This window comes from Notolabrus celidotus, chromosome 23, assembly GCF_009762535.1.
Source record: "Notolabrus celidotus isolate fNotCel1 chromosome 23, fNotCel1.pri, whole genome shotgun sequence".
Taxonomy (NCBI): Eukaryota; Metazoa; Chordata; class Actinopteri; order Labriformes; family Labridae; genus Notolabrus; species Notolabrus celidotus.
The window spans coordinates 16,661,606-16,675,348 of NC_048294.1; the positions used below are offsets into that span (position 1 = coordinate 16,661,606).

Genomic DNA, 13,743 nt, shown 5'->3' on the forward strand with positions numbered 1-13,743 from the left:
ATCTTGAATTTGAAGTATCGTCACATAAACAATATGTAACTTTGTGCGTGAATGTGAGTGTGTGTTGTAGTTTCAAGTCAAGGGTAGGAGAAGCATCTCGTTCCCAAGGTTACATTAAAGGGGAAAAAATGAAAGTGTCAGGAAATGCACTGTCATTGTGTGGCCACCACTCACAAGATGGATGGGACATGTGGGTGTCTTTGAGAGTATAATGTGCTCAGCTCTGTTTCCTTCACACATAACTTAAGGACCACTCGCACACACACACATACCACATGGAATCAGTACACTCTCTCCTTCAGAGCACACAGCCTGAATATTTAGCGTTGGCGTCACGCGGTTGCCCCAGCAGCGGTCCTCGGACAGATGTGGCGACCTCGTGTATGTCTGTGTGTGGGTGTGTTTGTGTGCGTCTGCGAGGTTAGGAGTGTTGCGGTGTTGTCGGACGGGAGAGAGTTGCTCCCCCCACTTTACTCGGTCTTATTGAGAGTGCTGGTCTCAGGCCAAGGCTTTTCCAACCACAACTAATTGAATGCATCTGCACGCGGCTACATAATGATCGCTGGGTTTCTCCTCAGCTTGATTTTTTCTCCTCAGCTTGATTTTTTTCCTCTTTTTTTAATGTTAAGTAAAATGACAAAGCTGGCCTCTGTTTCCAGGCTCCTCTTCCAGTCTTTCTTTTTCTCTCCTGGCTTTTTAAGCTCCCCGTTTTATCCTTAAATCATTGAAGGCAAAGAAAAATAGCGAATTTATGTTTGTCAGCGGTCAAAGGATGCTTTTATTTCGCTCAGGAGGAGTAAAGGGAGGAGAGGGAGGTTTCACTTGGCTGATGTCGCACAGTTTGTCTTCCACATTTTCTTGTTGCCCTGCTACTTCTCGCAGCAGGACAGAGTAGCTATAAAGACAGCAGCAGTCTGCACGAGCTGCTGAGGGCCTTTTTCTTCTAGATATGAAGTTAGATTTGTCCGTTTGTATAAACACCTTCTTCAGAAATACGTTTTTATGAGGTTATTAAAGAGATACTGTTGTTTGTTTCCCATTACTCGTAATTGAAAGATTTAATTTTCTTGATCCTTTGTACTAACAAGACCAGACATCATTTATTCTAAGGCAAAGAAAAGCAAATTCTGGACGCTCTGTGTTTGTGAAGAGTGAAATCAGAAAGACAGGAGCTTAAAAAGTGAAAGATTTGTAAGCAGAAGAGTGACATCTTCTCGAAGGATGTTTAATTCTATAACCACATGAATAAATGTTCTTGTCGACTTAGGGAACTCTAAACAGTCTTCATATTGATTCATCATGCTTCTGCTTGTCACAGTTGTTTTTGTTTTCTGTGGTTTGATTTAACAGCCTGGGATCTGGCCTAGCGGAGCGGGCCGACACCGAGCCAAGTCCCTCAGGACTAAACATTTTCACCCAGTGCTCTGTCATTGTCTTCATCTGGCGTTGGGATGTTTATTGTGCGGGATGCGAGAGGCTTACTAACACTCTAAGTTGTTTGGTTTGCAGCCGTTTGTCGCTAGGCTGGGGAGGAAAGGGAAACACGTCACATAGATTTGTCTCCAGTGTTTTTAAGTATGGCCAGCTGAATGTGGGGCTGGACCACAGAGGTGTGTCTTTGTGTGACTGTCTGTGTGATGGATAGAGGGTATGACCCTTCCTGCTGCCTTTAAAGCTACCTTTGATTTTTGATTTTAAACAGGGAAAACAGACGTGTCGGAGGGCATATTAGGAATACTTGAGTCATTATTTTCAATGAGGCAGACACAAACAGCCATTTTCTTGTTCAGGATAAATGGTTTTATTATTATTTTAAGACTACAGAAAGTGGATAATTATGATACTTTTTTAGTAAAGATTTAGTAAAATCTACTTCCAGAGCAGTCTCTATTTTAAGCTGTTGCACCATTAAAATACAGGCTGTAATCAAACACACACACTCACACACACACTCAGTAACTCAGTAGGCTTCTTAAATGAAAGAAAACAAAACAAAACAACACCACCACACGCTCCCACACCTGCTCTACGATTCCCAGGCAGCGAATGTGTGAAAACCCTCCATTCATCTCTCGCCTTGGTTAACCCCTCGAGGGAATGCCACCATCGAGCATTCCGCAGGGAAAGATCCGTGATCAGATGTCATTTGGTATTATCTAAGGAAGGATCCTAATCCACAATCTGCCCGCATCTGTTTGCTAACGTTCCCCAGCTCTGTCCCCCTTTTTTTCCCCCCGCTGCCTGCCTGTGCCACTCTGATGTGCCGGTGCCAGCGGACAGATGGCGAGCCCCACGAGGAGCGGTGGCACCGAGCGTCTGGCCCAACCCGCACATTCTCTCCAAGCTTTTGTGAGCTGGAGAGCGCGGGAGCGGCGTGGGGGCTTAGTCTCCCAACCTTCAAATAAACACGCAACAACACACTGGATGGAACATGATGCATTGTTTTTTATTCAGTTTTATTAGATGGCTTCTGATCAGGAAAAAAAACGTGAAGTCTTTGAGATCAGCTCCTTAGATTCTCCATCCCTCGCCACTACATCACATTTCTTCGTGTAAAAATCTCATGGCATGAGAAAAACACACCAATGATTTTAAGTATGGCTTAAGTAGGAAGCCATCATCGCTCCTGATGTGTTTGCCCAGGTGCTCGGAGGAGAAAGAGCACATTTCTCGACCGCCATAAATGGCTTTGAATATTCAGCGTATGCGTATATATCTGATTAAATCCCTCTTAAGAGCCTCTGCAGAACGTCTGCTGCTGCCTGCAGAGTGCTAACAGTGCAGTTTTAGCCCGATGCATTACTAAATGAATGTGTTGACCACAGGGCAAGGTTAGGTTGGTATTGGCAGAGATAGCTCTCAGCTGGATTGCCGACACGTGCGCCCGCATAATGCATGCAAAGGAGACACAGTTTGTGTGTGGCTTTTTTGTTGCAGTAATTTGCAATCTGTATGTAAGGTTGGCATGTCTTAAGAGAGGGGACTGGGGGGTTAGCGTGTGTGCATGTGTGCGTAAGTGTGTGTGCTGTTTAACTTCATTGTGATTTTGACCCCTAATCAATAAAAACAGTTAGCTAATGAAAAAGAAGTCTGCATGCTTGAGGGCATGCGTTCTGGTTCCTGAGTCTTAAAGTGCACTCACATTGAAAAGCAGTGATTATGGGCAGCATGCATGCATCCAGCGTGCATGGCTTCACCGCCTAACCAGCTTCAACAGAAGGAAACTACCAATTTGATGCTCCTCACATTTATAATTGACTAACTCATCTTTTATTCCAGGTTAGCTCCTACCACTAACTGTGACTGCATGCTCTTTCTTTATGTCTGTGTTGTCCATAGCTTTGATTGTACTGTTAAAACACTGATCCCATTCACTTTTTTTTTTTTTTTTTTAAGTTGTCAGTAACAGTTAGGACTATTTTGGACCCATTTATTTTGTGTTGACGCTCCCCTTGCTCTCCCCTGCATGCCTTTTGTGTACACAGTGTTGAGTTGTAGTTGTAATCTGAAGTTGGAAGTTGTCTTGGCTCAGTGATCTGACTGCTAGGTTTCAATTGACAGCTGAGGAAGTGTGACTGGAGCGTGACTCAAAACGGCAGGCATTATGGCCCCAGTGCCACTGACGACACTTTGGGGATTACTTGGCAAAGGTAACCTTTTCATTCTTTCATGCCCTCTCTCACACACACCACACCAACACACACACATTTTAAACTAATAACAACATTATTTATGATTGTCCTTATTCTCTTACTCCTTAAGAATAGACATATATACTCACTTATGTGGCTGTAAGTGTTAACCCTTTGACTACGGTATGAGGTGATGCATTTCAGATGATAGTGATGATAGTTTCCTTGTGTCTCTCTGGTTGTCTGTATCCTCATCTGTTTTCACCCTTGTATTGTTTTAAGTGTTTTTACTTGGCTAAGTTTCTCCTTCACAGATTTATAGATCATGTCCTTTATGGTTTTTCTGTGATGTTTAAAATGCACCTTAAATCAAACACAAACCTTTCCTTAGAAAAGTAACAACTTTCTCAGCTTCCACATGATTATATTTTGTTGCCAGGCTATTTTTCAAGGAAAATGACGACTATCCCACATTGTTTTTATATTTTTAACGCAGTGTTCCTCTTCAGTTCACACCCAAGAAAAACAAAACATTCTCATTTCACCGCACAAACCTCCACGAAGGTGTTTTTAAACGATGAATCTCAACTCACGTTGAATAAAAGAAGTCATTTCAGGTCAGCTTTTCAGCCACGTGAGGATGTTTTACTTTCCACGTTTCAACAGGCTTAGCTCTGTTGGACTTCAGGCTGAAGTCATGCCTGCTATCTTTAACTTAAAGCTACAGAACCCCCCCCCACCCTTTACCTCCCTCCTGTTTTATACTGTACACGTTCCCCTCCCTAGGGGGGAAGAACCTGAACCGTTTCACCATGGCAGAGCGAGCGAGCGAGCTGAGCTCAGCCTTTTCCTGTTACGTCTCCCTTTCCCTCTTTTCCCTGGAAGTGTAAGGCATCTGTGTGTGTGTGTGTGTGTGTGTACGTGAGTGTGTGTGTGTGTACAGCTCATTTTGTGCAGTCACAACCTTTTTTTTTTGCAAACACACATGCACACGGCAGAACCCCCTTCAATAGGCCTCCTAATAGGCCAGTGGAGGTAGCAGAGAAAAATGTCCCCTGCAGCAGCTCGAGGTCTCTTTACTTTCCTCACACACCAGCTGACTCCTCCTCTCTCCTGCATGTAAGTGTACAGTAATGAGCTCAGATAAAATAGATCCCAACTGAATTTAGTTAATTTTGTTACAAAGCTGGGAGGGTAATTCTATTGTTTTTTTCCTCTTTGGTGGATTATTCACTGTTGGACATATAGATATAGATGGAACAAGTCAGATTTCGTGCCCTTTAAATGCTCCTCAGTGCCTCTTCAGCGCTGTCCCCCAAATTAAAACGCTGCCCGACTCGCATGTTGCCATTGTGCAGGAAATGGGTCAGCAATCCATTAAGATGCCATTAGATAATCTAATTTAGGGAGCTAATCCTTAAATGAAGCACGCTGTAGGCCCGGGCTGTGCTTGCAGGGAGTAGAATTAGCAAGGTTTGGGAGCTTGGACGGGGCAAGGGGAGGCCATCTTGAAGGTTATCTGAGGAACTGCGGCAATGGAGGTCAGATTTCTTTTCTACCGGAGTGCAGAAAGAGAGCGCAACAAGTTGTATCCAGATAAGATAGAAACAGGGATGAGAATGTAGCCATCTTGATTGCAGCCAATTGCAACCCATTGCATCTGAGAGCTAAACAGGGCCGGTGAGACAAGAAAATACTGAATGATTTAAAGATACAAGAAGTAAAAACCAGCAGAGGGTCTTGCCTTCTTTGGGAGAAACTTAAGGACACAGTTTGTTTTCAGGTGAAGTCATTTTAATAAGGCAGAGCTGCAAGTCTTGATTAGCGAAGATGGCAGACTTCAGCCCCTTCTACTTTGTAATCTGTCCTGATAGCGGATGAGTTTTTACATCAAACTGTTCTCCAGTTCAGCGTTATGCTTTGGGACACAGATACATCCTGACAGCCTCGATTTTAACAAGATTATTACCGATCTGCCGCTTTAAAGCGTACAAAGGCCTGCGAGTCCGCTTCTGTAGCTGTGTGGTCCTCCTAATGTAAGCCATTACCTGAGAGGAGATTCATAAGGAACAAGAAACACAGAGAAGGAAGAAGGGAGGGAGGAAGAGAGAAAGAAATGGGAAAAAGAGAAAGCTGCAGTCCTTGGCCGCTCTGTGCGCTCTTTGTTCAGCAAGGTAGGAAAAACTTAATCCCCCCTTTCCTGTCCGATGATTTTTGGCAGGGGGAAAGAGAGAAGGAGGGGAGGGAGGAGAGCAGGAGAGAGAGGATAGCATGAGGACGAGTTGGACAGGGAGAAAACTGCTTGAGAGGATTAGCCTTGAGGTTGTTTTTAACTCTTTGTGCACTCAAAGACGGAAAAACTTACGGGGATGTTTGTTTTGAATTTGACACATCCTCTGTCCTCATCGTTTCACCTCTTTTTCACAAAGTCTGACTCTTTCAGGGTATAAAGTGAATTTGGATTTGCATTTTCATTGTAAAGACTAAAAGTAGAGACTAGTGATTTGTATTAAACCTAGACCAGTCGATAGGCAGCTTTCATGAATGCAGACGTTGTCGTCTAGCCAAAAGGATCAGATCTGCTAACCAGAATCCTCACATGTCAACTGTCTGTGTTTTTTCCAATTGACAAAAACTCTCCGCAGGTCATCAATCAAACACTTATGGTTTACTTTTGTCCACTTTCCAACTATTTTCTTTTCTGTTTCTGTCCCACAGTCGCTCTTTTTCATTGAACTTCATCAAGCTGCTTCCTTATGTCGTTAAAAGTTTGGTGAATCGTGTAGAAAATGTGCGACACAGGTACTCTCAGACTTAGTGGGTTCGATGTGAGAGGTGGGAGGGAGTCAGATGAGTGCACACTGGGGGCCTGTGGGGGAGAAGGGGGGAGAAGGGGGGGAGGGGGGGGGCTAATTATCTGACATCTACGTAGCGCAGCACCCCACGGGAACAACATGCTGTTTGTTCCCGCTCGCGTTTTCAGTTAGCACCGTTGCTCCCCAGGAACAATCACTGTGTTGTTTTGCCATTAGCGTGAGATGAATAGGGATGGGACAGCTTTGTGTAGGGACCCCCCCACCCCCCCCACCCCTCTACCCCCCAACACCCCCAGCCTCCCTACACTTCCCCCTACACCAATCACAATCTCCCCCCTCATGCTCTTTCTATACTGCCATCAATGCAGAGAAGAGGGCCGCGTCACATGATGTCCTTCACTGGAAATCAAGTGGAATCACCTCAGCGTAGATTAACGAGCCAGTGCTGCCATTTTCCCTTTTCTTTACCTCTCTGTGTCTGAATGAAACAAAAATAAGATCCTGAGCCTTGATGACTGTCAGCAGAGCAGTCATGCTGGTCATTAGAGAAGCACTGTTTAGGATAATTGAAAGAAAGAATCTGATTTTGACTGCATGCTGCACAAACAAGTTAATGGCATGTGACTAATCTCTCCTCCTCTCTCTCCCTGTCTGTGTCTCTCCCTCTCTCTCTCTCCCTCTCCACAGTCCTGGTACCTGGGCGAGCTTAGTTCCATTCCAAGTGTCGAACGGGACTCCGATTCTGCCAACAAATGTCCACCAGAACTACAGCATAAACATCATTGGTGAGCCCCTGGTCCCCGCTGAGACAGGGAACTGAACACACAGAGGCCGGATGACCCCACAGGGTGGATGGGTGGTGCAGAGCTCGCACTCCAGGTGTCCGCAGCCATGGATGAAACCAGCAAAGCAGCACGAGCTGCGCAATCAGTCCCTCGAACCCCCCCCCCCCAACACCAATCTCCCCCAGCCCCAGCTCCCGTCCCTCCCCGTGAAGGACAGTGGCCGCGAAGTCAGGACGAGGGAGGCGCTTCAGAGGAAAGAGAAAAAGAAAATGCTTCAGGTCTGATGTCTCCTCGCCCAAGCCCCGCCCACACATCCACCAGCCACCAGTCAGTTGTTTCGGTTGCAGAACTTTTCAATCCATTCAAATACTGTGATGTATAGATGCCTTAATGTTTTATTGCATGACACTCTAGTCTCTTAGCAGCGATTCCTACTATTTTTCCATATTGGGGGAGGATGTAAAATCTTGATTTACAGACACACACACACACACACACACACACACACACACACACACACACACACACACACACACAGGAGTGAAGAGGTCTGTGCATCGACAACCCCTGCCTGGTGGATGGCTCTGAGACTCTAAGCTCTCCAACTCAGCCCTCTTAAAAAGAGGCTTTCCCACGTCAAACGATTCACTGTGTGCACCATAGGAACAAAAAAAATTGTGAATTCAGAGTGTTTCTTCTTCCGTTTGATTTCAGTTTACTGTGATACAACTCTTTGTTCGGAAAATGTGTTGACTTTGCTTATTCTTAATGCTACTTACTTCAAGAATTAACGCAAACACTTGCAGTGAGAGTTAAGAACTCTCCATGCGGTTTTCAAAAAACACTAAATGTTAGGTTTGAGATTGGACCCCTCATTAAAGAATTTTGCAACTCCTTTACAAAAGGATTTAAAAACACAGAGTGTAAGAAAATCTCATTTGAGGCAAGTGCAATTGAATTTTTGAAGGGAAGCTATCAGTCTGTTGGCCCTAAGACTCTAAAGGAAGGGGGATAAATATTAAATGGTTTTATGGGTAAAATGTTTAAGAAAACATTTGAAACAAATTTCAGTCACATATCCGTCTCCTCACATGAGAAAAAACATCAAGCGTGAAAGGCAGTTGAAGGCAAGCATTAAGCTACCTGTGCAGCGCTGAGCAAAACCAGCACTTCTTTTGAGCCCTTCCCATCATTATGGGGAGATTTTTTTATTTATTTTGGGAAAAAATAACTGAACATAAGCAGAGAAATGGGACACACATAGTGTGTAAAAATGGCGTTTCGTTAAATGTTCAGGATAAGATCAAGAGCATTTGGCCATCGGCTTCTAAAGCTTATGTTTACAAAAAAAATGGAATGCAAAGTATTAATTCATGGAAATGTACAATTCATGCAAATGTACAGTCGGCTAATGTGTAAAGCTACAGTTTGTGCAAGGTCCACTTTGCAGTGGAAGAGGCTGAAAACTGAAATGATGAATCCAGGTGGTGGCAAATCCCTGAAACCGAGAAATGTGCACGGCATGTTCACAGCCATCGCCTCTCAAGTCCAGACATATTTATATGAGGAAAATCTCCAGTACTCTTAATTTGCACGATGACATATAGTCCACATTACGTGCCTTGCCTTTGAATATAGAGACATCACTACACTTGTTTTTGCTGCATTTATCATTATAGAAAAAAATTAACATTTTTATGATAAGAATTGTTTTGTACTCTGAATGAAATTGTTGATTTTTAACTTCATGTACTACTCTATCTCACAGTTACATTGCATATCAAGGCTGTGTATAGTTGCCGTTTTAAAGTTTGTAATCAACCAGCATTTTTTTTTCTCAGTATTTTGGTGGTTTTTCTAATAACCTGTCATCTTTTGTTTTCCTTATTTTTCAATTGCTCATTTGTTGTTCATCTTCCAGTTACTATTGTGGAGGGTGGAATTCAGAATTATGAAAATTATGCAATACCAAGTTTTGCCTATGTAGGTAGTGCTTATAGATGCGTCAATTATTAGAGGCTAGTTTGGAGATATTGTAATGCATTTATTTTGTTGATATCGTTGTTTGTCGTTGTTGTTGTTGATGATGTTGTTGTTGTTGTGGGTGTTTTCCTTTTTTATTGACCAAAGTGGGGACTGCTTTCTATGCAGTGTATGACAAGGTCTTTTTTTTTCTTTTCTTTAGCATATAGGCCTACGGAATGACGGCGAAACGTGTTCCAGTGTATTTTGAATTCGGGAGTTTTAGGGGGAGGGCGGTATTTTTCTAGAAGTACTTATAAAAAAATGCACCCTTGGTCTTTCTACGGCTGCAAAGTCACTGATTGGTCTACTGTGACTCTTTTCACTTTCCACCTGGGGTGCTAGCATGTGACCTTGGAGCTCATTTTTCACAGGAGAGACGGCTTGACTTGAGTGTGACAATCATTTTTAAGAAATCATTTTATGTAGAATTCCCATATTTGTTGTAGATCCCTTATAGCTGCAACTAAGGACGGATACTGTTGCGTGCTTGTACTGAATCCTACGCCGTATTATTCTAGATGTAACCGAATGCAATTCCCAAGTAGATGCCTTAAACACATCAGTGAAGTGGCCTGTGACCTGCGCAACAATCACACACCGACTAATGCTACTGAGACCTGTCCAAATCAGTTGCAGACAGGCTCAAGCAAGCCTTTAGAAAGTATTTTATAAGTAGAAGATTTGTATAAATGTATATAGGATATGCACATATGTCAATCCCTGAGATACTCCCCCAGCAGAGCCCCGTAGAGTAAGTTGAAGTAAAAATTGGACCACAGAAGCGTGATGTTGTCTAACCCAGTAGAAGCTTAAATAGAATCCACTAGAAGAAAAGATAGCACTTAAATAGCACATAGGCAATCGTCTTCTCCCCGTGCAGTGAACCCAGTCTTAAATAAATCTCTCAGGAGTAATACAGGGCATTATTTATAACAATCGTTTTTTTCCATTTTTATTGTAAAAGAAAAAAACTTTTCTCACCAAGAGAGAGAGAGAGAAAGAGAGAGAGAGAGAGAGAGAGCAGCAGCTGTGTTGCTGCTCCGACACCTTTTGCACTCTTTCCCCTACAATCGAGAAAGAAATGTTCCCCTCAGAGAGATACTACTAGCAGAGGGCTAAGAAGCAGAAAACATTTTTTTTTTTTTTTGGAAAAAGAATCCTCAAGTCAAGCTCAATCTCTCCGTCTTCACCCAGATTTCTTATGCAGAAAAAATTGAGAAAGTCACCCCGTTTTATGTGCACTGTTCTGTCTTTTTTGTTGTTTTATTCTTTTTTTTTCTCTTTAAAAGAAAATCTATAAGTGCTTTGCAGCCTTTGGCCATTGGAGACCCCACTGAAGTGCATTGTCCCCAAGTGTGTTTGTGAGTGGCTGTGTGTTTGCTGTGTGTGTGTTGGAAAAATGTGTCAGGGTCACTGTGCTGTTGGTGTTTATTTGAATAGGAGACTGTACATAAAGGTAAATATCCTGATTGCGTCGATCAGTAGTCTGTGGGGTTGAGCTCTGCTTTGGCAGCTTGGGTGTTTGTATGCATGCGCGCATGTGTGTGTGTATGTAACTCATAAGCTGGATGTGTGATGGAGTGCCTCCGACACTACCCTATGAGAGAAGATGAGGGTCTTTTTATTAAAAAAAATTAAGCCTGCCACAGGACAGGAGTTTGTACACTGTAAACTTTCTCGAGAGTTCTTCCCTGAAGCCCTTATTTGTAAATTTTCAATTCTGGGGAAAATCAAGTCAATTCCATTGTAAGGAAAATAGAAATTGGGGGTTGTGTATTCGGAGGCTGGATTTGAGTTAGAACTCTCCAGAATTCCCTGATAAATAGACTCTAAAGTGTTTCTACTTAAGTTGTGAAATTCTTGTATGTAAAGTCAAAAAGGGGTGGGAAATGTTCTATACAGATCCATAAATATAAAAACGACAACAATGAAGGCTTTTTTATTATTAATATTATTTCAGATCTTGGTTTGTGCTTAGATATTTCCATTTGGAAAACACATCATGAATATTTGAAAAGTTTTTCTTTCATTAGTGTGGCCATAGCGAGTGTGATGTGATTGATCTTTTATTTCTTTTGTTATTTTTAATTTTAGAAATGGGTGAGAATTCTTGTCCAACAAGATGGTGGTGTGAGTGTGTTCCTTGTAGCAGCTGGGAGGTGATGTCACTTTACCAGTAAAAAAAAGGCCCCAGATTGCACCTGACCTTAAGCGAGAAGCAGGGTAAAATCTGCATTGACAAACGTCCTCAAATTGTCAGATAATTTGTTCTTTTTGTAATTATGTTTAAATTTTTTTTTTTTTTTGGTGATTTTAATTTTTTTTCAGGAAATGTTGCAAACAATTGGTGCTACATTTCAACGTAGTTAGAAGTCCGGCCAATATTGAGCGGTCTACTTCGCCAATATGCAGATGATGCGTTCATTTATATCTTTGATGAAAAGCATCAAGACATTACTCTTTTTGCACATTCCACATGCTGTCTATGGCTGATTTGATGTGGAAAACCTTTCATTGACACTACAAAAAATACAGAATTAACTGCAGATGCTTCAGACTTGGACACTGTACTTTCCAGCTAGTAGTATTTATCATGATCAGGTAAGGTTACGAGTTTCTGTTCTGCTAAGCAGAATGTGAATGTAGCCATTCAAAAAGCTTTTCTTAATTTTTGAAATTCTAATCAGTGGTCCACCCATCAGCAGCTTCAAGGCAGATTTCAACACTCACAGCAACATCATATCAGAAAGTATTATGTCATCGATCACTGCAATCATTGCAAAACAGGGCGACTTTATGCAAGGAGGACCTGTGGCACTCATGCAATATGTGTTATTTCCCTCTTAACTGAATGTCACACATTCCGGAGGACTAAGAGGGGCAAATACACACACTTAGAGGAAACATTAGAACTTCATTTTCATCCTACATAAGCAATACACAACTTCCACATGTTGGCTAGCTGCTAGTCACTTAGCATCAGGTTGTTATAAAACATAAAAACCAGCATTTCTACAGGATGTAACATTCACATATAGAAGACAAAAGATAGCAATGCAGTGCCTGTTCAAGCTGTCCAACTGTCTGTTGTATATAATTGTAAAATGTGATAGACTAACTTTCATATGTGACAAGAAAAAACACCTTCACACAGAACAGAATGTGGCTAACTCATCTGGATATACTCTTTATGACCTTTATGATGTTTGCAGGAGTTTTGGGAGGGATTTCTTCATTTTTAATTCTCAGCACACAATGCCCACATCAAGCTTGTTCAAAATTTGAGAGGAAGTGTTCTTTTTTTCTTTTTGTTCTTTTATTTCTTTCTAGGAGAGGGAATGGGGCGGGGGGGGTTAGTGCTACATTAAACAGTGAAAGGATGAAAAATTGTCAATTTTTGAGATTGGTTGCCAGTTTTCTCTGCAGGGCTGATTTATTTTTTGGGTCTTGTGGCACTTTTACTTCCCTCTGCGCGCACATTTCTACTTAATGAATATTGGTGGAATTATATGAAACAAACAACAACAACAACACCAACAAAAACAATATGTAAACAGTCTCCAGTAGTGATCGTAGTAACACTGCAAGTGTGTGCAAAGGTCTATGTATGTATCTGAATGTACGTTTTAGAGGACTTTTTGAAAACCTTTTTTGTTTTTTATCTTTTCATTGACAGTTTAGGAGCCACAGGTGTCCGTTGTGAACTGTATAGCGAAGACCTTGATATCCCTTCTTTTATTGATTTTAGAACGCCAAGCATAAGGCAATGCCTTCAAGCTGGTTACATTTGGTGCAGGGGCTAAAATTGCCACAAGATTAAAATCAGTGTAAATAAAGGCTCAACTTTTTGTGATTGTTACTGTTATATCCAGCCTATACTGCTAGCAGCTGTTTTTACTGCAGTCAATTACTGGAAGTGGATATATTTCCTATGCAAAACTGTTTAAACAATAAAATGAGCTATGCTTCAAAAATGACTTATTTGTTATGTCTCTTTCTTGTGTTTATTGTATCGTATTTGTCTTTGGATGGTTGCAATACAAGATCTAAATATGGAAGAGTTCCTGTTTGAGGTTTGACACCACATTCAGCCTGTTTGAAGGAAAGGTAAACTGCCACAAGCTTCTTGGCTGGAAAAAGAACCGCACTGAATTATTCTCAGACTTTAGGGGCTGTACAAAAATGATCAGGCTGTAGAGTGGGACATAGAAGGTGAAAGGTTCTATAGTTCATCTCTGCTGAAGGGGGAGTTTGATTATTCTTAGATCGCAGGAGATGTTTTGTAAACTCTACAGTCACAGATTCATCTCAATTGGTCTTGATAATGAAAGTCAGTGCTGCTGTCAAGTCACCAAACTTCAAGTCTGAGCCTAGTCTCAAACCATGCTTGATCAAGTCAGAATCGAGTCTGAGTCAATAAAGAAAAATCTGTCACAAAGACACAAGACGCAGTTATTGTTTCTGCTGCAGTGGGATCACTCCAGG

At 42.0% G+C, this 13,743-nt stretch overlaps 1 protein-coding gene across 6 annotated transcripts in view; it reads left to right on the top strand.

The window, feature by feature from the left end:
* The window catches only part of LOC117807394 (nuclear factor 1 B-type-like), a 68,665-nt gene extending 55,430 nt beyond the window's left edge, over window positions 1–13,235 (top strand). For 3 of the 6 annotated variants that reach the window (XM_034676674.1, XM_034676672.1, XM_034676675.1), the window contains one exon: window positions 7,136–11,183. In XM_034676674.1, the coding sequence (XP_034532565.1) occupies window positions 7,136–7,237 (102 nt within the window). In that variant the 3' untranslated portion in view covers window positions 7,238–11,183. Of the gene's footprint in view, window positions 1–3,561; window positions 3,651–7,135 lie in introns of all 6 variants that reach the window. The other 3 variants (XM_034676670.1, XM_034676671.1, XM_034676669.1) reach the window with 3 other exon arrangements.
* Window positions 13,236–13,743: the final 508 nt, after the last annotated feature.